The following is an 18197-nucleotide window of genomic DNA, read 5'->3' on the forward strand; positions in this document are numbered from 1 at the left end:
ATCCGCTGCAGTGTCCTGTATGTCTGATTCCACTATGTTTAAAGCGTAGTGTGATTGATGGTTTCAAGGCTTGCCCGTGTAGCGTCAGTCACTTCACTTGTCATGTGGCCTTCCACTGTGCACGTGCCGCACTTTTGTCTCCACTCCAATGGTGGCGGGCACTTGGTGCAAAGTGGGAAATGGCCTATCTGAGGGCCGCGTCAGTGGACGTCCACCAGGTGTCCTGGAGCCCACACGGGAGACAGACAGAGCGCTCCCAGCAGTCAGGTCGCAGGGCGAGGGCCTGGCCAGACACCGCTCACGGTAGTTCTTCCCTCACGCTCTGGTCACCAGCAGGGTGTGGTTCCTGTGCCCCCTCCTGACCAACGCTTGGTACTCTCAGACCTGAACTTTTCCTCGTTTCAATGAAATGGCATCTTGTTTTAATTTGTATTTCAGTGATTACGAATGAGGCAGAGCATTGCATCATGGGTTTTTGGTTGTTTTCTCCTTTTGAATTAGTAGCTTGTTTATGTCCTTTTTCTACTGGGTTTTTAATAGACTTTTTTTTAGTAATTCTTTATATATTCCGGATACAATTCTTTGAAACACATTTTGAAAATATCTTCTTTGTGGCTTATTTCTACCCTTGTTTAGGACATCTTTAGTTATATATATATATTTTTAATGGTGGTAAACTATCATAACGTACAATTGCCCATTGTTGTGTCCAGTGTCAGTGGATCAGGTGCATTCATGTAGTTGTGCAGCGGCCACCCCCATCATCTTCACAACTTTTTCATCTTCCCAAACTGAGACTCTGTCCCCATAACACACTTCCTTCTGTCCCCTCCCCCAGCCTCTGTCCCCATCCGCCCCATCCGTCTGCTTTCTCTTCATGACTTTGACTCCTCTAGGGACCTCATGTCAGGGGAATCACACAATACGCATCATTTCGTGACTGGCTTCGCTCACTTTGCATGTTGTCCTAGGTCCTCCCTGTTGTAGCAGGCGTCAGCGTCCTTCTTTTCCACAACAGAATGTGTCGCTCGTGTGGATGTCCCACACTGTTTCCCCGTCCACCAGTGGACACGGACGGTTGCTCCCCCCTTTGGTTACCATGAGATGTTGCTGTGAACATGGGGGTACAAATGCCTGTTTGAGTTGACTTATATTCTAAAAATTAACTTAAGGTATTTTGTTTAGACTAATAATAAACTGGATATTGACTTTGGTTGTTTTGTTTTCTGAAAACTGTAAGTTAGTTTGTGTTCTGATGTGAAACTGGAGTCACTGCGGTTGGAGCTGGACGAGGCCTTGGCAGCCCCGTCAGTGTGTGCTGGGGGGGTGCGGGGGGGGCACTGGGGGGGTGCGGGGGGGGGCACTGGGGGGGTGCGGGGGGGCACGGGCGCTCGGGGGCTGGAGCAGAGCTGCCGCTGGGCTGCGGGGCTCGGGGTGCTCCAGGGCTCCCCTGGCCAGCGCGCTGTGCTTGGCAGCTGTGGTCAGAGCAGGCTCTGGGGGCCCCCTGCACTCTGGAGGAGACCAGGGTCTTCACTGTCCCAACAGGGCCTGGCCCGCCTGCTGGGGACCTTCGGTTCTGTCCTGGTCCCTGCCGGCAGGTGGTCTCGGCCAAGCTTGCTTTCTCGGTTTGGTATTGTGCCAAGTGCTGGGCCCCTGCTGCCCTGGGAGGAGGGTCTCTGAGACTCCCTAGCGGTGGAGAAGCTGGCGATTGACTGCCCGCTGCGTGGCAACGGCGTGTGGCCGGACTCCACTTCTCCTGTGACACTTGGCCCTGGCAGAGCGCTCCGCTGGCCGCGGTACTGCTGCTTGTCCTCAGGGGGGCGTGCTGGGACTTTCCACGACCAACCACGGTGTGTGCCACTGTCCAGTGAGGGGTCACGGGCAACTGGGTAGCCGTGGCTCTTATCTCTGGTCTTCAGACCGCCCCGTGAGGCGATGTCATTGTCTTCACTTAGACCAGACGGACACGGGGATGGTCAGCAGCATGCTTGGGCCATGCCTGGCTGCCCAGCACGTGACCTCCACCACATACTCAGCCTTTTTTGTCTTAACAGTACATTAGAGGCATGGGATCGAATCTCTGCTACGTTTCTGCCTGAAGATTTCTAAATGTAGGACGAGAAATAACTTTCTTTGGTTCTCATCATTGTAAGGCTCTTTCCAAGCGGAGTCAGCCTGCTGAACACAGTATCTGACTTCCCTGAGTCTCGGGCCCATGCTCCTGGTCTTCACACCTGTGTAGCCCCCTCCCCAGAGGCACAGAGTTTGTCGTCGTGCCCTTAATTGGTACCTAATCACCCAGGGCTTCCTAGTACTGCTCTCTGCGCACTGCAGCCTGCCTGGGCCTCCCACTGACCGTGACCGATGCTGCTCCTCTGCGCAAGTCCAGTTTCGAGTCCACTTCCTGGGCTCCCGTGGGCAGACTCAGATGGAAGGCCATCTAAACACCGAGACGAGGAGGAAGACCCAGGTCGACTCACACAAGTACACCAGCGGGGGCACAGCGCGGTGAGCTGGCTGTTTCAGGGCGCATTGGCGAGAGAGGGGAAGGTGCCACCTGACAATTGTATAAGGTTAGGATGCTTGTTGTAATCTCCAGGGTGACCTCAGACGTAAAATAATGAATACATTTCAAGTTAATAGAAGGAAAAAATGGAATTATAAATAATACCCAATTTGAAAGAAGGTGAAAAAGAAGAGGAGAGACAGAGGAAAGACAGCATGGCTTCAGACCAGATGTATCAGAAAATTACATTCCTGTTAAGTGTGAACTGACTATTCCAATAAGAAGATTGTCGGACTTCATTTGAAATCTATTATTATTCTGTTTGTTGGAGATACAGCTATAACTTAAAGACACAGAATGCAAATAAAAGGAGAGGGATGTGCCACGCACTGTTCCTGAGAAGATGGTAATGGCATAGTCCTGTCTCTCTGGACTTACGGCAGAAAGCACATCTGAAGATGAAAAGGGAGCCTTCGTAGTGATAAAAGGGAGCGGGATGTTGTCATTCTGAATATTGTATGCGTTCAGCACCGTGGTCTCAACGTATCTTGAGCAGAAACTGACAGCAGGGGGAGGAGGAGGAGACTGGCCCGCACTCACAGCAGGGGATCGTGAGCCTTCCCTGCTCAGGAACCGCACCAAACATCAGTCAGGGACAAGGATGTGAACAGCATTCTTGGACTCGGCCTGGCCCTCAGCCAGGGCACACATTTTCCCGCTCCTCCTTTCAGCATCTGCGAGAGCTGGCATGTGCGGGTCCATCGAGCAAGCCTCAACAGATATGGCCGGTCTCCCCGCAGCTGCCCTCTGCCACCGGAAGTGGAGGCCAGCAGCAGGGGCCGCAAGCCCGCCTGGAGGGAGTGAACCTCATCGAGGGACCCGGGGCTCCATCAGGAACCACCGTGGGAAACTGAGTGATGATGAAGACACACACGTCTGAACCCGTGGTCAATATCTAGAACTCTGCTGGCAGGGACGCTCCGTGGGAAACTGAGTGATGATGAAGACACACATGTCTGACCCGTGGTGGATAGCTAGAACTCCGCTGGCAGGGACGCTCTGTGGGAAATTGAGTGATGATGAAGACACACACGTCTGAACCCGTGGTCGATAGCTAGAACTCTGCTGGCAGGGACGCTCCGTGGGAAACTGAGTGATGATGAAGACACACACGTCTGAACCCGTGGTCGATAGCTAGAACTCTGCTGGCAGGGACGCTCGGGGCTTTACGACAGGTGTATCCGCAGTGCTGGTCAGAGGAGAGTGACCTCAGGAGGTCAGAAAGAAAGCTGGAAACAGACACACAGGGAGCAGAGCTGGGCAATAATGAAGGCAAAAGCAGAAATTAATAGACAGAAAATTAACATACTAAACTAGCAAAAGAGTAAATAAAGAGAGATCACTTCCCAGCTTGTTTTGTGGGGCCTCAGCACCCTGGCAGACATCAGAGGAGAGAAGGGGGAGGGGAGGCTCCCGGGACACAGGTGTGAGGGGAACAGCAAGTCCATAGCTGACCCCTGCATGCACGCTTATTCCAAGGACGTCCTGTTTCTTCTCATACTTCAAAATCAATGACTGATTAGCCACGTTCAAAACTATAGTAGAGAAATTGTATATTATCTCAACAGAGGCAGGAAATTGGTAAAATTCAGTATTTGTTCATGGTTAATAAAAACACAAAGCTTAACATGGGAATTACAGGGGATCTCCTTGATCTGAGAGGGTGTGAAAACCTCTGAGCATGCCTCACACTTGCACTTTCCCTTTGAGGTCAGGATCAAGAGAAAGATGTCGCTGTCGCCATTTCTATTTTAGTTTTTATTGCAAGAGCTTGTCAGTGTCTCATGAAGTTAAAAACAATTGAAGTTTAAAAAGCTTGCAAAGAAAAATTAAGGTGTTATTCTCAATGATATGATTAAAATTAGAAAATCTTTAAGAATTTATAGACTAATTGTTAAAATTGATAAAAAGAGGTTAGCAAGGTTACTGGATATACAGAAATTAGTTCTGAATACAGTTAGGAACTGACCTACAGATTCAATGCAATTTTATTTATTTTTAAAAGATTTTATTTATTGATTTTACAGAGCGAGGCAAGAGGGTAGGGTGGAATGAGAAGTATCAACTCAGAGCTGCTTCACTTTAGTTGTTCATTGATGGCTTGTTGTATATGCCTTGATCGGGCAAACCCCGGGTTTTGAAACAAGCTTGACGCTTTATCTACTTCGCCACCACAGGCCAGGCTCAGTGCAGTTTTTGTTTTTTTTTTTGTATTTTTCTGAAGCTGGAAACGGGGAGAGGCATGCGCCCGACCGGGATCCACCCGGCACGCCCACCAGGGGCGATGCTCTGCCCACCAGGGGGCAATGCTCTGCCCCTCCGGGGCGTCGCTCTGCGGCGACCAGAGCCACTCTAGCGCCTGGGGCAGAGGCCAAGGAGCCATCCCCAGTGCCCGGGCCATCTTTGCTCCAATGGAGTCTTGGCTGCAGGAGGGGAAGAGAGAGACAGAGAGGAAGGAGGGGGTGGGGGTGGAGAAGCAAATGGGTGCTTCTCCTATGTGCCCTGGCCGGGAATCGAACCCGGGTCCCCCGCACGCCAGGCCGACGCTCTACCACTGAGCCAACCGGCCAGGGCTCAGTGCAGTTTTTTTTATTTTTTTTATTCTTTTTAGATTTTATTCATTTTAGAAAGGAGAGAGAGAGAGGGAGGGAGAGAAAGAGAAAGAAGGAGGAGGAGCAGGAAGCATCAACTCCCATATGTGCCCTGACCAGGCAAGCCCGGGGTTTTGAACCGGTGACCTCAGTGTTCCAGGTGGATGCCCTATCCACTGCGCCACCACAGGTCAGGCTCAATGCAGCTTTAATTATAATCCCAACAGGTGTTTGATGAAACTTAAGGAGCTGATTCTCAAATTTCCATGGAAATGCAAAAGACCAGGAGTAGCCAGTATGTTCTCGAAGAAGTTTGAGGAAGGAAAACTTCCTCTGTCAGCTACCAAAACTTACTATGAAGTTTCAGAGAGTTTAAGACGCTCAGCATTATCTCAGGGTAGACAGACAGGGGAGCAGCAGAGAGAGACCTTGGGACGTGTGTCCAGAGCAGGATGAGTTCGATTTTTCAGTGGTGCTGGAATAAATGGAGGAAAAACAAAGAAGGACCTCAGTTTCCCCTGCCTACAGACGCGGTGGAGTCTGTCCTGCAGATCTAAGTGGATCAGGAGAGCTAAGGGAGGGCGACAGACACACCTCCAGGGGGTTGGGCGCAAAGGCCAGGATCGCCGACCAGACTCAGTGAGTCTGGTGGACCTGCGTCATCCAAACCCACGCTCACCAGGGACGAGGCAGCTGCACCACCGAAACTGCCCAGGCCGGTTTGTCCTGAGCACGTCCAGGAGCAGAGTGGGCCGGAGAGGTTAATAGACACTGATGGAAGATGATATCCCAGTGGCAAAGCCATATGTGAAGAGGTCTGCACCCCATCAGTCACCAGGGAGGTGCAAGTGATAGCAGTGGTGCGGTTTGCATGCCAGAGTCGCCGGAGTAAAAAGACACGGGCTGTGTCAGATGTTGGGGTGGACATGATGCACCACTGGGGGAGTTTTTGGTCGCATCATAGCATCAACTGTGTTTGAAGATAAAGTGCCCCATGACTCAGCAATTCTGCTGCACCCAGAATGTACACCCTGTGTACCCAACGACATGCAGAAGGATTCACACAGCAGTGGTTGTAAAATCCCTGACTAGAGCACCTAATTGTCCCCCACAGTGGGAGGGGCAGATGGTGACATTCACACAGTGAGATGCTCTGTGGCTGCCTCTGTCCCGTGGACGTGTCACAGAGAGAGGACAGACACAGCAGTGCGTCCGTATGACTCCACCCACACAGTGAGATGCTCTGTGGCTGCCTCTGTCCCGTGGACGTGTCACAGAGAGAGGACAGACACAGCAGTGCGTCCGTATGACTCCACCCACACAGTGAGATGCTCTGTGGCTGCCTCTGTCCCGTGGACGTGTCACAGAGAGAGGACAGACACAGCAGTGCGTCCGTATGACTCCACCCACACAGTGAGATGCTCTGTGGCTGCCTCTGTCCCGTGGACGTGTCACAGAGAGAGGACAGACACAGCAGTGCGTCCGTATGACTCCACCCACACAGTGAGATGCTCTGTGGCTGCCTCTGTCCCGTGGACGTGTCACAGAAAGAGGACAGACACAGCAGTGCGTCCGTATGACTCCACCCACACAGTGAGATGCTCTGTGGCTGCCTCTGTCCCGTGGACGTGTCACAGAGAGAGGACAGACACAGCAGTGCGTCCGTATGACTCCACCCACACAGTGAGATGCTCTGTGGCTGCCTCTGTCCCGTGGACGTGTCACAGAGAGAGGACAGACACAGCAGTGCGTCCGTATGACTCCACCCACACAGTGAGATGCTCTGTGGCTGCCTCTGTCCCGTGGACGTGTCACAGAGAGAGGACAGACACAGCAGTGCGTCCGTATGACTCCACCCACACAGTGAGATGCTCTGTGGCTGCCTCTGTCCCGTGGACGTGTCACAGAGAGAGGACAGACACAGCAGTGCGTCCGTATGACTCCACCCACACAGTGAGATGCTCTGTGGCTGCCTCTGTCCCGTGGACGTGTCACAGAGAGAGGACAGACACAGCAGTGCGTCCGTATGACTCCACCCACACAGTGAGATGCTCTGTGGCTGCCTCTGTCCCGTGGACGTGTCACAGAGAGAGGACAGACACAGCAGTGCGTCCGTATGACTCCACCCACACAGTGAGATGCTCTGTGGCTGCCTCTGTCCCGTGGACGTGTCACAGAGAGAGGACAGACACAGCAGTGCGTCCGTATGACTCCACCCACACAGTGAGATGCTCTGTGGCTGCCTCTGTCCCGTGGACGTGTCACAGAAAGAGGACAGACACAGCAGTGCGTCCGTATGACTCCGTCCACTGGAGCTGAAAACAAGCCAGACTGAGCCCTGGCTTTTGGTGGTGTGTTCAGCGTAGAACCATTAAGAAAGATGAGAACATCACTGAGTTTTTTTGTCATGACCAGGGTGAGGCTACGCAGGCTTCACTTTGAGATAAGTCATGGAAGTGTATATTTTGTGCTCTTTTTGAATTTGTAGTCAGAGCGATCAGCATGGTGTGCGTGCCTCTTCTAGCCCTGCTGAGATGCGGGAGTGGGATGAGTCTGAGGGAAGACGGGACTGAGGGCAGGGGGTGTGGATGGGGTGGTGAATGGGGCCGACAGGAGCTCATGACAGCGTGGGAAAGGGGCTCTTGAGACAGGAAGTGGAGGCAAGACAATGAGACCTTTGCTACGGGAGTATCAGAGGGGACACCCAGGAGACCTGGCACTTGACCCAAGGAGGACCTGGGGTCATGGACAGAGCAGCCACCACGGGAAGGTGCCTGAGGAAGTGGACAAGCGAGGAGCCCTGGGGTCTCAGAGACCGGAGGCGGCTGTGCAGCCAGAGGACAGTGGGAGGGAAAGGCCGGAGGCGGCTGTGCAGCCAGAGGACAGTGGGAGGGAAAGGACACAGGCTGCAGGCTTGCAGAGCACACACGTGCTGGAGAGGCGGAGGTGCCCTGGGGTCTCCGACTCCACTTGGTCACGTTGTCTGTGACTTGAAATGTCACATTTTCAGTCTTCCAAGCAGCTTGGTGTGGACAGGAATTCAGAAATCAGCAGTGGCCATCATGTTCAGTTTAAATGCTGTGACTTCGTAAGAAGTACTAAGCCCTTGAGGTCCTTGTTCCTAGAGTCATCCTCTGACACCGGCACCTGCAGCGTCCGCCGCCCCCTTGGGGTCTGCTTGGCTCATGTTTCTGTGTAAGGTGATGAGGACCATGGTGTCCGCAGTCTCTGAGGGCAGCTCCCCACCCCACGGGCCCTGTGCAGAGTGGGGTCACCATAACCTGCACTGCCGGACGCCACGTGAGGCTCCTGCCCTCGCCTGAGTCCACACCCTGCTCAGGGGGTCACTCTCAGGGAACCGCTCTCCAGGTGAGAGATGTGACCAGACAGGTGCCTCAGACAGGAGGACGTCAGGCAGCGACTCCCGGGCAGGTGACGGCAGTGGGGGCAAGGCCAGGTGTGTGGGGGAGAGGTGGGGCTTCCTCGCATGCCATGGTCTGGGGGCTGCTCTGAGCTCTTGCTGCTAAGAGGGGACCAGCCATGAAGGTCTAGGGACAGGGGACAGGCAGCATATGTGGGGACAGAGGGCGGGTGGTCAGGCTGAGACCTTGGGTTTTGTTTGAAGTGTGAAGGAAGCCTTGGGGGCCGGTGAGAACGCGACTTCCTCGCGTCCAGGCCTGGCTCTGCGGCCTTTGTGGAGAGCTGGGCGCCCTCCTCTGGAGGGGTCACGCGCATGTTTAGAGGGCCCCTCTGGCAACACGTGGAGGCTGGCAGGGGCTGTGCGACTCACGGGGGGCAGTGCAGGCAGCTGGGGGCTACACAGCCACCTTCGCAGTCGAGGCTCTCAAGTTTCCAAAGACCAGGAGTGGTCCACACTGTGGACTAGACCAGAGAGAAGGGGGGTGGGGCTGGGCTGGCAGAGGTGTGGTGGTTTGGGCCGAGGCTGGTGAAGACAGTTTTATTGGCATGCGGCCATGCAGCTCACACATCTGGGCAGAGCTGAGTGGTGGACTGAGCGTCACCCACAGAGCTGGGGCTGCCCTGGTGAGGCCACCTGGTGAGCTTGCTCCCCGTGCCGGGCTGAGCGGGAGGCAGGGCCCAGGAGGAGACCCAGCCCTGCTCCAGACTGTTCTCTGGCCTGTGTGTGGGCTCCTCCAGCCCCCCCCCCCCCCATGGCCCAGGCACCACCCTCTTCCTGCTGGCCACCTGTCCTGCTGGCCGGGACTCTGTCACTGGCTGGCTGTAGCCTACATCCCTGACCGGAGCTCCCCACCCCTTCCTGCAGCCCCTGATGGCTCCTGCCTCTCGCTGCCCCTGCAGCCCCTCCAGCCCGGCCCTTCCTCTGCACCAGCCAGAGCAGGTTTTTTTAACAACAGTAGGGTGGTTAACTCTTTCACGGATCGGCACGAAGTTTCTGGTGGATCGCAGTCCCCAGACCGGCAGTTGAAGAACACTGACCAGAGCACAGGCTGGAGGAAGCCCACGAGGTTTCTCTCGCTTGGGCTGAGCTAGAGGGCGCCCAGGTGTTGATGGCAGGGACCGGCAGATCCCGGTTTGGACAGCAGGGGGCACCAAGGTCCAGCACGTGTCCAGACTTCTTCGGCGGGGGTGGGGGGTGGGGGGGCAGCGCTGGGGCTTCCGCTGCAGCGTCCCCTGTGGCAGCGTCCCCTGTGAACAGACCGATAGCCCCTGTCCCTGTGGAGGGGCCTCTGCTGGCAGCAACCTGAGCAGGAGTGTGTGGGAGTGTGTGTGCTGCGAGTGCACGTGCACAGGCGTGCTGCACGGGGTGGCCTCTGGGCCAGCTTTGAGAAGGGCCCCTCTGGCCCCCAAGCTGAGAACGGGCAGTGGGAGCTGGCGGGGCAGTTAGGACTATGGGTCATGTGGTGGTCCAGGTAAGGGGCTGGGGGCCTGGGCCAGTGAGGCAGCAAACAGACACCTTCCCTGGGCCCAGGGGTGACGTCGAGTTGGGGGGAGACTCAGGCAGGGTCTCCACACACAGGGTCAGAGGCAGCCCTGGCTTCGGGAGGCTTGGGGGTAGACACAGGGAGGGCCCACGAGGCCGCGCTGCCTGAGCCCCTCCTGGGTCACACAGCAGACCCTCTGCTGCCCTTCGTCCCTTAGCGAGCCTCGCGACCTCTTCCTGGGGAAGCCTTGGACATCCCTGTGTGTCGGGTGGTCTGAGCCTTGCCTGCTGGGGAGCTGAGGGGCCGTAGGGCGATGGGAACCTCATCTGAGGTGGTCTCGCTATTCATGCTCATATCTGCTCTGTTACTGTGAACCTTGAGTAGAGCGTGTATGTCTGTCCCCTCGGTCCCAGCTGGGCCTAGGACTGGGCAGAGGACGTGGGAAGGCCTGCTGGCTCCAGGGCCTTCCAAGACTGGCGTGGGTTTGGAGGCAGTGGCTAGTGAGCACCACGCTGGCACCCAGAGTGTGGGGTGCACTCTGGGACAGGCCCTGCACAGGAGCGTTCCCTGCCCAGGCCTCTGGGCCCTGGACACATCTCAGGAGGTGCTCTCGGCCTCGGGCTCCTTGTTCCTGCTGGAGTGCCCTCTGCTGCCCTCTCCTCTGGCCCTCTGGCTGGCCCCTCCTCTGACATTTTCCCTGCGCTGCCCAGAGAGCCCCATGTCCCCGGGACCCCCTGCCACTCCCCTGTCCCCGGGACCCCCTGCCACTCCCATGTCCCCGGGACCCCCTGCCACTCCCAAATGCTCACACTGCGCTGGCCTGGAGGCCACCATCGCCAGCTCTTTCCAGAACCCTCTGCTGTGTTTTCTCTGAGAACGTATGTGTGCACACGCATGTGTGGGTGCGTGTGTGTGTGTCGGGGGGTGAATTGGGCCAGAGGAGCATGAGGGTCGGGAGAGGAAGGGCGGTGCTGTGGCCGGTGTCTGCCTCGGGCGTGGCCCGGCTGCCCCTGTGCCACACAGCTCTCGGGCAGCTCCCCACCTTGGTGTCGCTGCCTGCGGAGGTAGGCAGGCTCACAGCAACCTCACCTTGTTCAGTGTCCACAGGGTCTGCTCTGTGAGTGGAAGCCCCTTCCATCACACTGCCCAGTGTTCATGTTTGATTCTGATGAGTGAATCCTAGTCTCCTGGCCCGGAGAACAGGGGACGTGGTGCGCCAGGGGACTTAACAGTGACTTGGCAGGCTTCTCTTCTCCATGACTTGTTTCACGGCTGCAGGTTCTAGGGAGGGGCAGCAGTGCACATGAAGGGTCCTACCCATGTCGTCCAGGCAGGCTGATGGCTGCTGCTCCCACCCCACTTCTCTGACCGCAAGTCCCAGTGCTTTCCCCCCGCCCCGCCCACCCTCACTGCCCCAGCCCTAGACCTGCTGTCTCCTCCTCCTTCAGCTCCTTCACCACCTCTTTGACCTCCTCTCCCTCTTCCTCCTCCCTCCCCCTCCTCCCCCTCCTTCCCTTCTCCCTCCTCCTCCCCTCCCCTCCTCCCCTCCCACTCCTCCTCTCCTCCTCCCCTCCCCTCCTCCCCTCCCACTCCTCCTCTCCTCCACCCTTCCTCCTCTTCTCCCCTCCCACTCCTTCTCCCCCTCCCCCTCCTTCTTCCCTTCCCCCTCCTCCTCCCCTCTCCTCCTCCCCTCCCCTCCCCCTCCTTTCCCTCCCCTCCTCTTCCCCCTCCCCCTCCTCCTCCTCCCTTCCTCTTTTTCTCTCCTTCCCCCTCCTTCTCTCCCTCCCCCCCTCTTTCTCTCCCCCTCCTTCTCCCTCTCCCCCTCCCCCTCCTCTTTCTCTCCCCCTCCTCCTCCCCTCCCCCTCCTTGTCCTCCTCCCCTCCCCCTCCTCCCCTTCTCCTCTTTTTAGGCAGGTGTGTGTTTCTGTGGTAAGCAGAGCCGGGAGCCTCACTCTGTCCATGGGTGCTCATGTCGGAACTCTTGGGTCCTCCCGGGGAAGAGCAGAAGGGAGGGTGGGCTCAGTACTTGTCAGTGGATGGCCTGACCCCAAACTGGAGGGCCATCATCCCAGCCCGGTGTCCACGTGGGCGCTGATGGCAACCCAGACGAGATGCTTTCTGAGGCCTGCTCCTCCTGACCTTGCGGGAGTCTAGTGGACCCCTCAGCTGTCCCAGTGAGACCCTGCTGATGTCCACTGCGGTGAGACGGGACAGTGAGGCTGCGCTGGGGTGAGCCTCCAGGACGCTAACAGGTAGTTCTGAGGGACACCCAGGTTCTAGAACTAGTTCCTCTCCGTCCTTTTTTAAACCAGGACCGGTCGTGGTGTTCTCACTTGGGTTGTGTCAGATGTGGGGAGACAGGCAAAGCAGGTCTTGGGTAGAGGCCCCGGGGCAGGGTCAGGAAGACACAGAGTCCGCCGGCTGGCACCACGCGCACTCGTGCGTATGCAGGCTAACAATAGGACCAGCGACTGTAATTAAGGCTGTGGACTGCCCCGTGCTGCTGATTCCCTGCCGCTCTCTGCAGCTGGTGTTCCGACTGAGAAATTACCCCTATCAGCTGCAGTGTTATTCTTCTGATTTGATAGAGGAAATACTTGAAAAATGATCTCACAGTGAGATTTATGTAAACGGCTTTTTCTTTGCACGAGACAATCCAGAGTCTGAGTCCCTGGCCAGCCACAGCTTCCTGCAGTGTCCTGTTGCCATGGGTTACGAAGGGAGCCGACTGGAACTTCATCTGAAATGTCTTTAAACTTCCCTGACGTGCACAGGCATGCTGTGGTGCGAACGGTGTATTTTAGATCTGCGTGCCGGGCGAGGTTCGGAAGTTTTCTTGTCTTAAGATGAATTTGGGAAAAGGGTTGTCAGAGGAAACACATATTTTAAGTGATCAGCAGGTAAGTTATTCCAGCTGTTTCTTGTCATTTAAACAGAATTGTGGAAGAAAACCTGGCATTTTGATGACTGCTCTGTCTTCAGCCTGTTTAGCGAATGGTAGCGTTTAAGTGACCGCCTGGCTCTGCGGCCATAGGCCGGCACCCAGAGCGGGCAGGGTGGCGGTGGGTCGCGCCAGGGGCCAGCCCAGCCTCCTGGGGGCCACGCTGCTGGCCCCTAAGTCAGCTCGACAGACAGACAGCACGGTGCTCTCTGTCCTTCCCATAGAAATGCTAACAGCTGTTAAAGATGAGTGAGTTTATTTTGTCGAAATAGTAAATTTCAACTAGATAAGTGTATTAAAATCTATTATACTCTTAATTGCTACTTTACATCTCACATTTTCAAATGTCACAAGTTGATTCTGTTTTCTATACATTCATAGGGAGCCCCTGGCAACCATATTTAATGATTGATTATTCTGAGTTTATCAAGTTAACTTATTGTTAACATTTGTTAAAGGTTAGAGAGTAATGTTTATTTTTCTCCTGTGCGCAGACCTAAACTGAAGTGTTTGCAGGAGACGGTCACTAGCTGCAGTGCGTCTCACACCTGTGCTCTCTGGTGCATCTTCACAGGCTTCCCTAGGGTCTAGGAAAGCCTTCTGGAGGCAGTGAGGGGACGGGACTCGCTCTGACCTGCTGGGCTTGGAGCCTGGGGACAGGAAACTGGACGGCACCCTTCCTTTTAAATAGGAAGCAGAAATAACACTGCTGAACAGGGGAAAATTATGCTGCTGAAATACTTTCAGATTTTAATGTATTTTAAAAATGTTCAGTATGTATTTTGGAACCCCTGTGCTGACAGCGGACTGACCGGCTGGAGGGGCAGTGCTGACCGTGTGGGGCTCCTGGCCTCCGGCCCTCTGTGCCGGGTGAACATGTGTTCCTTTAAGTCAGCTTCACATCCGGGCTGGAGAGGTGTGTTTTGGACAGATTATGTCCTTAATGGACTAAGTAACCAGTTGTTTCTGTCTCTATGTAGACTGCATTTTCATTTTAATAGAATATTAAGGCAAATTGTAGAAAATGTTGGCTTTTATTCTGAGTTTTTTTTTAAATGGTCACTAAAATCTGCCTTTGTACTTCTAGCCTATATAATGATTTGGATTACTTTGGAAATGGTTGCAAATGCTCCACCTGGCAAGTGAGCTGCTTGCTTCCGTGTGCTAACACCGTCTAGTTGTGGTTGTACAGGAACTGACGCTCCCTCCTGTGCAGTGGGGTGGGGGGTGCTGGGGCACCAGGTCAGTCATCACAGGGCAGCCCTGCGTGGGGTCTGGCCACGTGGGCGGGGCTGAGGCTGGAGGGACCGTGTGGGAGGCTCCTCTCTGGCCCTCAGCCTGTTCGTCTTGACAATGCTGGGGCCCAGAAGGCTGGGCTCCGTGCAGAGGGCGTGTGCGCAGTGAGACCGTGCTTTGTGACCGGGCGTTTGTTTAAAAGTCTGTGTTCCTCGAGAGCTGCTTTCACGGTGAAGTGGAGAGCTCGGGGCCTTTACAGGCGCTTTTCCCATAGGCCTCTTGGACATGCCCAGGAGAGCCGACGGGCCTGCCCAGGAGTGGACGCTCTCACTGGCCGGAGGGTTGGACCAGTTCCCCGTCTGTTTTGAAGCGAGATGCAGCTGAAGTAGGCTGAGAGTGTCCATGCCCCTTCGCCAGAGCCGAGCCCTCTGTCTTTAGAGCACACACGAGGGCGGTCCCAGGCCAGCTGCTAGGGAGGCACTGGCTGAGGAGACGTGAGCCCACAGCCTGGGAGAAGCAGGTCGTCACAGAAGAAAGCTTTAACAAGCTTCCTGCAGCCCCCTTGGGCAGGCTCCACAGCTCCTGTGCTGGGGACAGCTCTCAGGGCCCGGCTGGAGGGCCGTGACCGTCACTGCTGTTGGGGACAGCTCTCAGGGCCCGGCTGGAGGGCCGTGACCGTCACTGCTGCTGGGGACAGCTCTCAGGGCCCGGCTGGAGGGCCGTGACCGTCACTGCTGCTGGGGAAAGCTCTCAGGGCCCGGCTGGAGGGCCGTGACCGTCACTGCTGTTGGGGACAGCTCTCAGGGCCCGGCTGGAGGGCCGTGACCGTCACTGCTGCTGGGGGCAGCTCTCAGGGCCCGGCTGGAGGGCCGTGACCGTCACTGCTGCTGGGGACAGCTCTCAGGGCCCGGCTGGAGGGCCGTGACCGTCACTGCTGCTGGGGACAGCTCTCAGGGCCCGGCTGGAGGGCCGTGACCGTCACTGCTGCTGGGGGCAGCTCTCAGGGCCCGGCTGGAGGGCCGTGACCGTCACTGCTGTTGGGGGCAGCTCTCAGGGCCCGGCTGGAGGGCCGTGACCGTCACTGCTCTTGGGGGCAGCTCTCAGGGCCCGGCTGGAGGGCCGTGACCGTCACTGCTCTTGGGGGCAGCTCTCAGGGCCCGGCTGGAGGGCCGTGACCGTCACTGCTGCTGGGGGCAGCTCTCAGGGCCCGGCTGGAGGGCCGTGACCGTCACTGCTGTTGGGGACAGCTCTCAGGGCCCGGCTGGAGGGCCGTGACCGTCACTGCTCTTGGGGACAGCTCTCAGGGCCCGGCTGGAGGGCCGTGACCATCGCTGCTGCTGCTGGGGACAGCTCTCAGGGCCCGGCTGGAGGGCTGTGACCATCGCTGCTGCTGCTGGGGGCAGCTCTCAGGGCCCGGCTGGAGGGCCGTGACCATCGCTGCTGCTGGGGACAGCTCTCAGGGCCCGGCTGGAGGGCCGTGACCATCGCTGCTGCTGCTGGGGACAGCTCTCAGGGCCCGGCTGGAGGGCCGTGACCATCGCTGCTGCTGCTGGGGGCAGCTCTCAGGGCCCGGCTGGAGGGCTTTATGAGTTGGAAGCAGGGCAGGAGCAGCGTGGCGACGCCATGGCGACCAGTGTTGAACACAGGCCGCCCTTTCCCTCCTCTGAGCAGCGGGGGCGAGTCCCATGTGGGGCCCAGGGTGCTGCTGACCTGCTGCCCACCCTGTGTCCTCTGCTCCCCTCTGCTGTGGAGGCGGGTGCCCACCATGCTGTGTGTGCAGTGCCCAGCACCGCCAGGCTGAGACAGTGGCTCCTTCTGCGCCAGGTTCAGGCAGCTGGGCTGCGCGGCTCTCACTGCCGTGGTCCCTCCCCCCTTCCTGTCATAGGTGCAGGCTGGGCTGCAGCGGCTGTCACTGCCGTGGTCTCTCCCCCCTTCCTGTCATAGGTGCAGCTGGGCTGCGCGGCTCTCACTGCCGTGGTCCCTCCCCCCTTCCTGTCATAGGTGCAGGCTGGGCTGCAGCGGCTGTCACTGCCGTGGTCTCTCCCCCCTTCCTGTCATAGGTGCAGGCTGGGCTGCAGCGGCTGTCACTGCCGTGGTCTCTCCCCCCTTCCTGTCATAGGTGCAGGCTGGGCTGCAGCGGCTGTCACTGCCGTGGTCTCTCCCCCCTTCCTGGCATAGGTGCAGGCTGGGCTGCAGCGGCTGTCACTGCCGTGGTCTCTCCCCCCTTCCTGTCATAGGTGCAGGCTGGGCTGCAGCGGCTGTCACTGCCGTGGTCTCTCCCCCCTTCCTGGCATAGGTGCAGGCTGGGCTGCAGCGGCTGTCACTGCCGTGGTCTCTCCCCCCTTCCTGGCATAGGTGCAGGCTGGGCTGCAGCGGCTGTCACTGCCGTGGTCTCTCCCCCCTTCCTGGCATAGGTGCAGGCTGGGCTGCAGCAGGCATCAGGCAGAGGCTCGTCTGCAGCGGTGTGGGAGCACGTGGCGCAGCAGCTTTGACTCGGGCTGCGCAGGTCTGAAGGAAAGGGTTTCCAGAGGCCGAGGGCTTTGACCTGCTTCTGCACTGGGGCTCCAAGCAGGGTCGGAGACGAACGTGCTGGCCCTTGCGTGCGCTCTGGGCAGCGTGGAGCGCCTGTGCACGAGGGGAGCAGGAGTAGGACCCCAGGGGGCCGGGCAGGGTGCGGGCGAGACCGGCCCTGCTGTTGAGGAGGGCAGGGCTCTGCATTTGTGCCTGGCGAAATGAGAGCGTCCCCAGCAGGATGGCCTGGCGGTCAAGAGCAGTTGGGGCCACCGGTGACAAGTGAGGTCCCTCTGGTGCCAGAGCCAGGCCTTCATTCCTGCGTCATGGTCCAGGACCGTCCTGCTCCTCTCGGGCCAGCAGGCAGCCTGGGCAGGGGAGGGTCCCCTCTGCACTCTCAGCTCAGCCTGGGCCCCAGGGAAGGAGGGGACCACCAAGGGGCGTGGGGTGCATCTGGAGCTGTGTGCTCGGCTGCTGGTGGCCGTGGGATGTGAGGAGCGCCAGGCATGCCCTTCTGCGGGCGACGTGTTGGCGGCACCTCCTCCTGCTGTCGAGGAGCCTGGCAGGGATGAGCTCACGGCTGGCACCGCGCTCCTTGACATTTGAGGTTCTTGTCTAGCTCGGATGGACCGGCTTGTATCCATTGTCCCTTTCCCCATGTGGACCCCCGGCCTGTGCAGAGTCCTGGCCGCTGGTCCCACATACTCAGCCCCACAAAGCCAAGTGGATGAGGGGCTGAGTTTACCCGACTCAGTTGGTTAAATTCTTTTTTTGAGAGAGAGAGAGAGGAGTGGGGAAGGGAGAGAGAGAGAGGAGGGGAGAGAGAGAGAGGAGGAGAGAGAGAGAGAGAGAGAGAGAGAGAGAGAAGCATCACTTTGGTGCTCCAGTTGTGCATTGATTGCCTTTCATTCATGCCTTGACCAGGGATTGAACCGGCAACCTTGGGCTTAAGTCAGCAACCCTGTGTTCAAACCAACGACTTCCAGGCTCAAGCCCGCGACCTTGGTACTCTGGATCGAGGCTCTTTTACTGCCACCACCGGTCAATTCTTTCCTCACTTTTTAGCGCTCTGACTCCTGTAAGCTGTGTATCTGAGGGGAACTCTTCTCAGTCCCTGCTCCCCAAGAAGCAGTCATCCGGAACTGACAGCCTTCCTCTCTGGCCCCCGTTTAGAGAGCTGTCCCATCTCCCCTGCTTCCAGGCCCTGATGGATGCACGCATGTCCCCTTCTCTGCCCCTTCTTCCCTGACCCCCAGCGGCTGGGAACTCTGCTTCTCGTCCTCTGGAGCAGGGCTTGTCTGCATGCCCAGCCTTTGGGCAGCTCTTCTCTGGCCTCTTCCCTCCTGCCCCAGGTCCTTCTGTGCTGTCACTTAGAGACTACCCCCCAACCTGCCCCTGTGGCGGGATTCACAGACCCCATACATCCATGTTCCTCTTCCTCCCTGGATA

General features: G+C 57.4%; 1 protein-coding gene across 4 annotated transcripts in view; it reads left to right on the forward strand.

Moving 5' to 3' along the window:
* The window catches only part of RGS12 (regulator of G protein signaling 12), a 134918-nt gene that overhangs the window by 49676 nt on the left and 67045 nt on the right, over window positions 1–18197 (forward strand). The window contains exon 1 of one of the 4 annotated variants that reach the window (XM_066386836.1): window positions 12778–12960. The exons of the other annotated variants lie outside the window; for them this stretch is intronic. Within the exon in view, the coding sequence (XP_066242933.1) occupies window positions 12907–12960 (54 nt within the window). The 5' untranslated portion in view covers window positions 12778–12906. Of the gene's footprint in view, window positions 1–12777; window positions 12961–18197 lie in introns of those variants that run through there. 4 annotated transcript variants of the gene reach the window in all.

The sequence above is a fragment of the Saccopteryx leptura genome, chromosome 5 (assembly GCF_036850995.1).
Source record: "Saccopteryx leptura isolate mSacLep1 chromosome 5, mSacLep1_pri_phased_curated, whole genome shotgun sequence".
NCBI classification, from domain to species: Eukaryota; Metazoa; Chordata; class Mammalia; order Chiroptera; family Emballonuridae; genus Saccopteryx; species Saccopteryx leptura.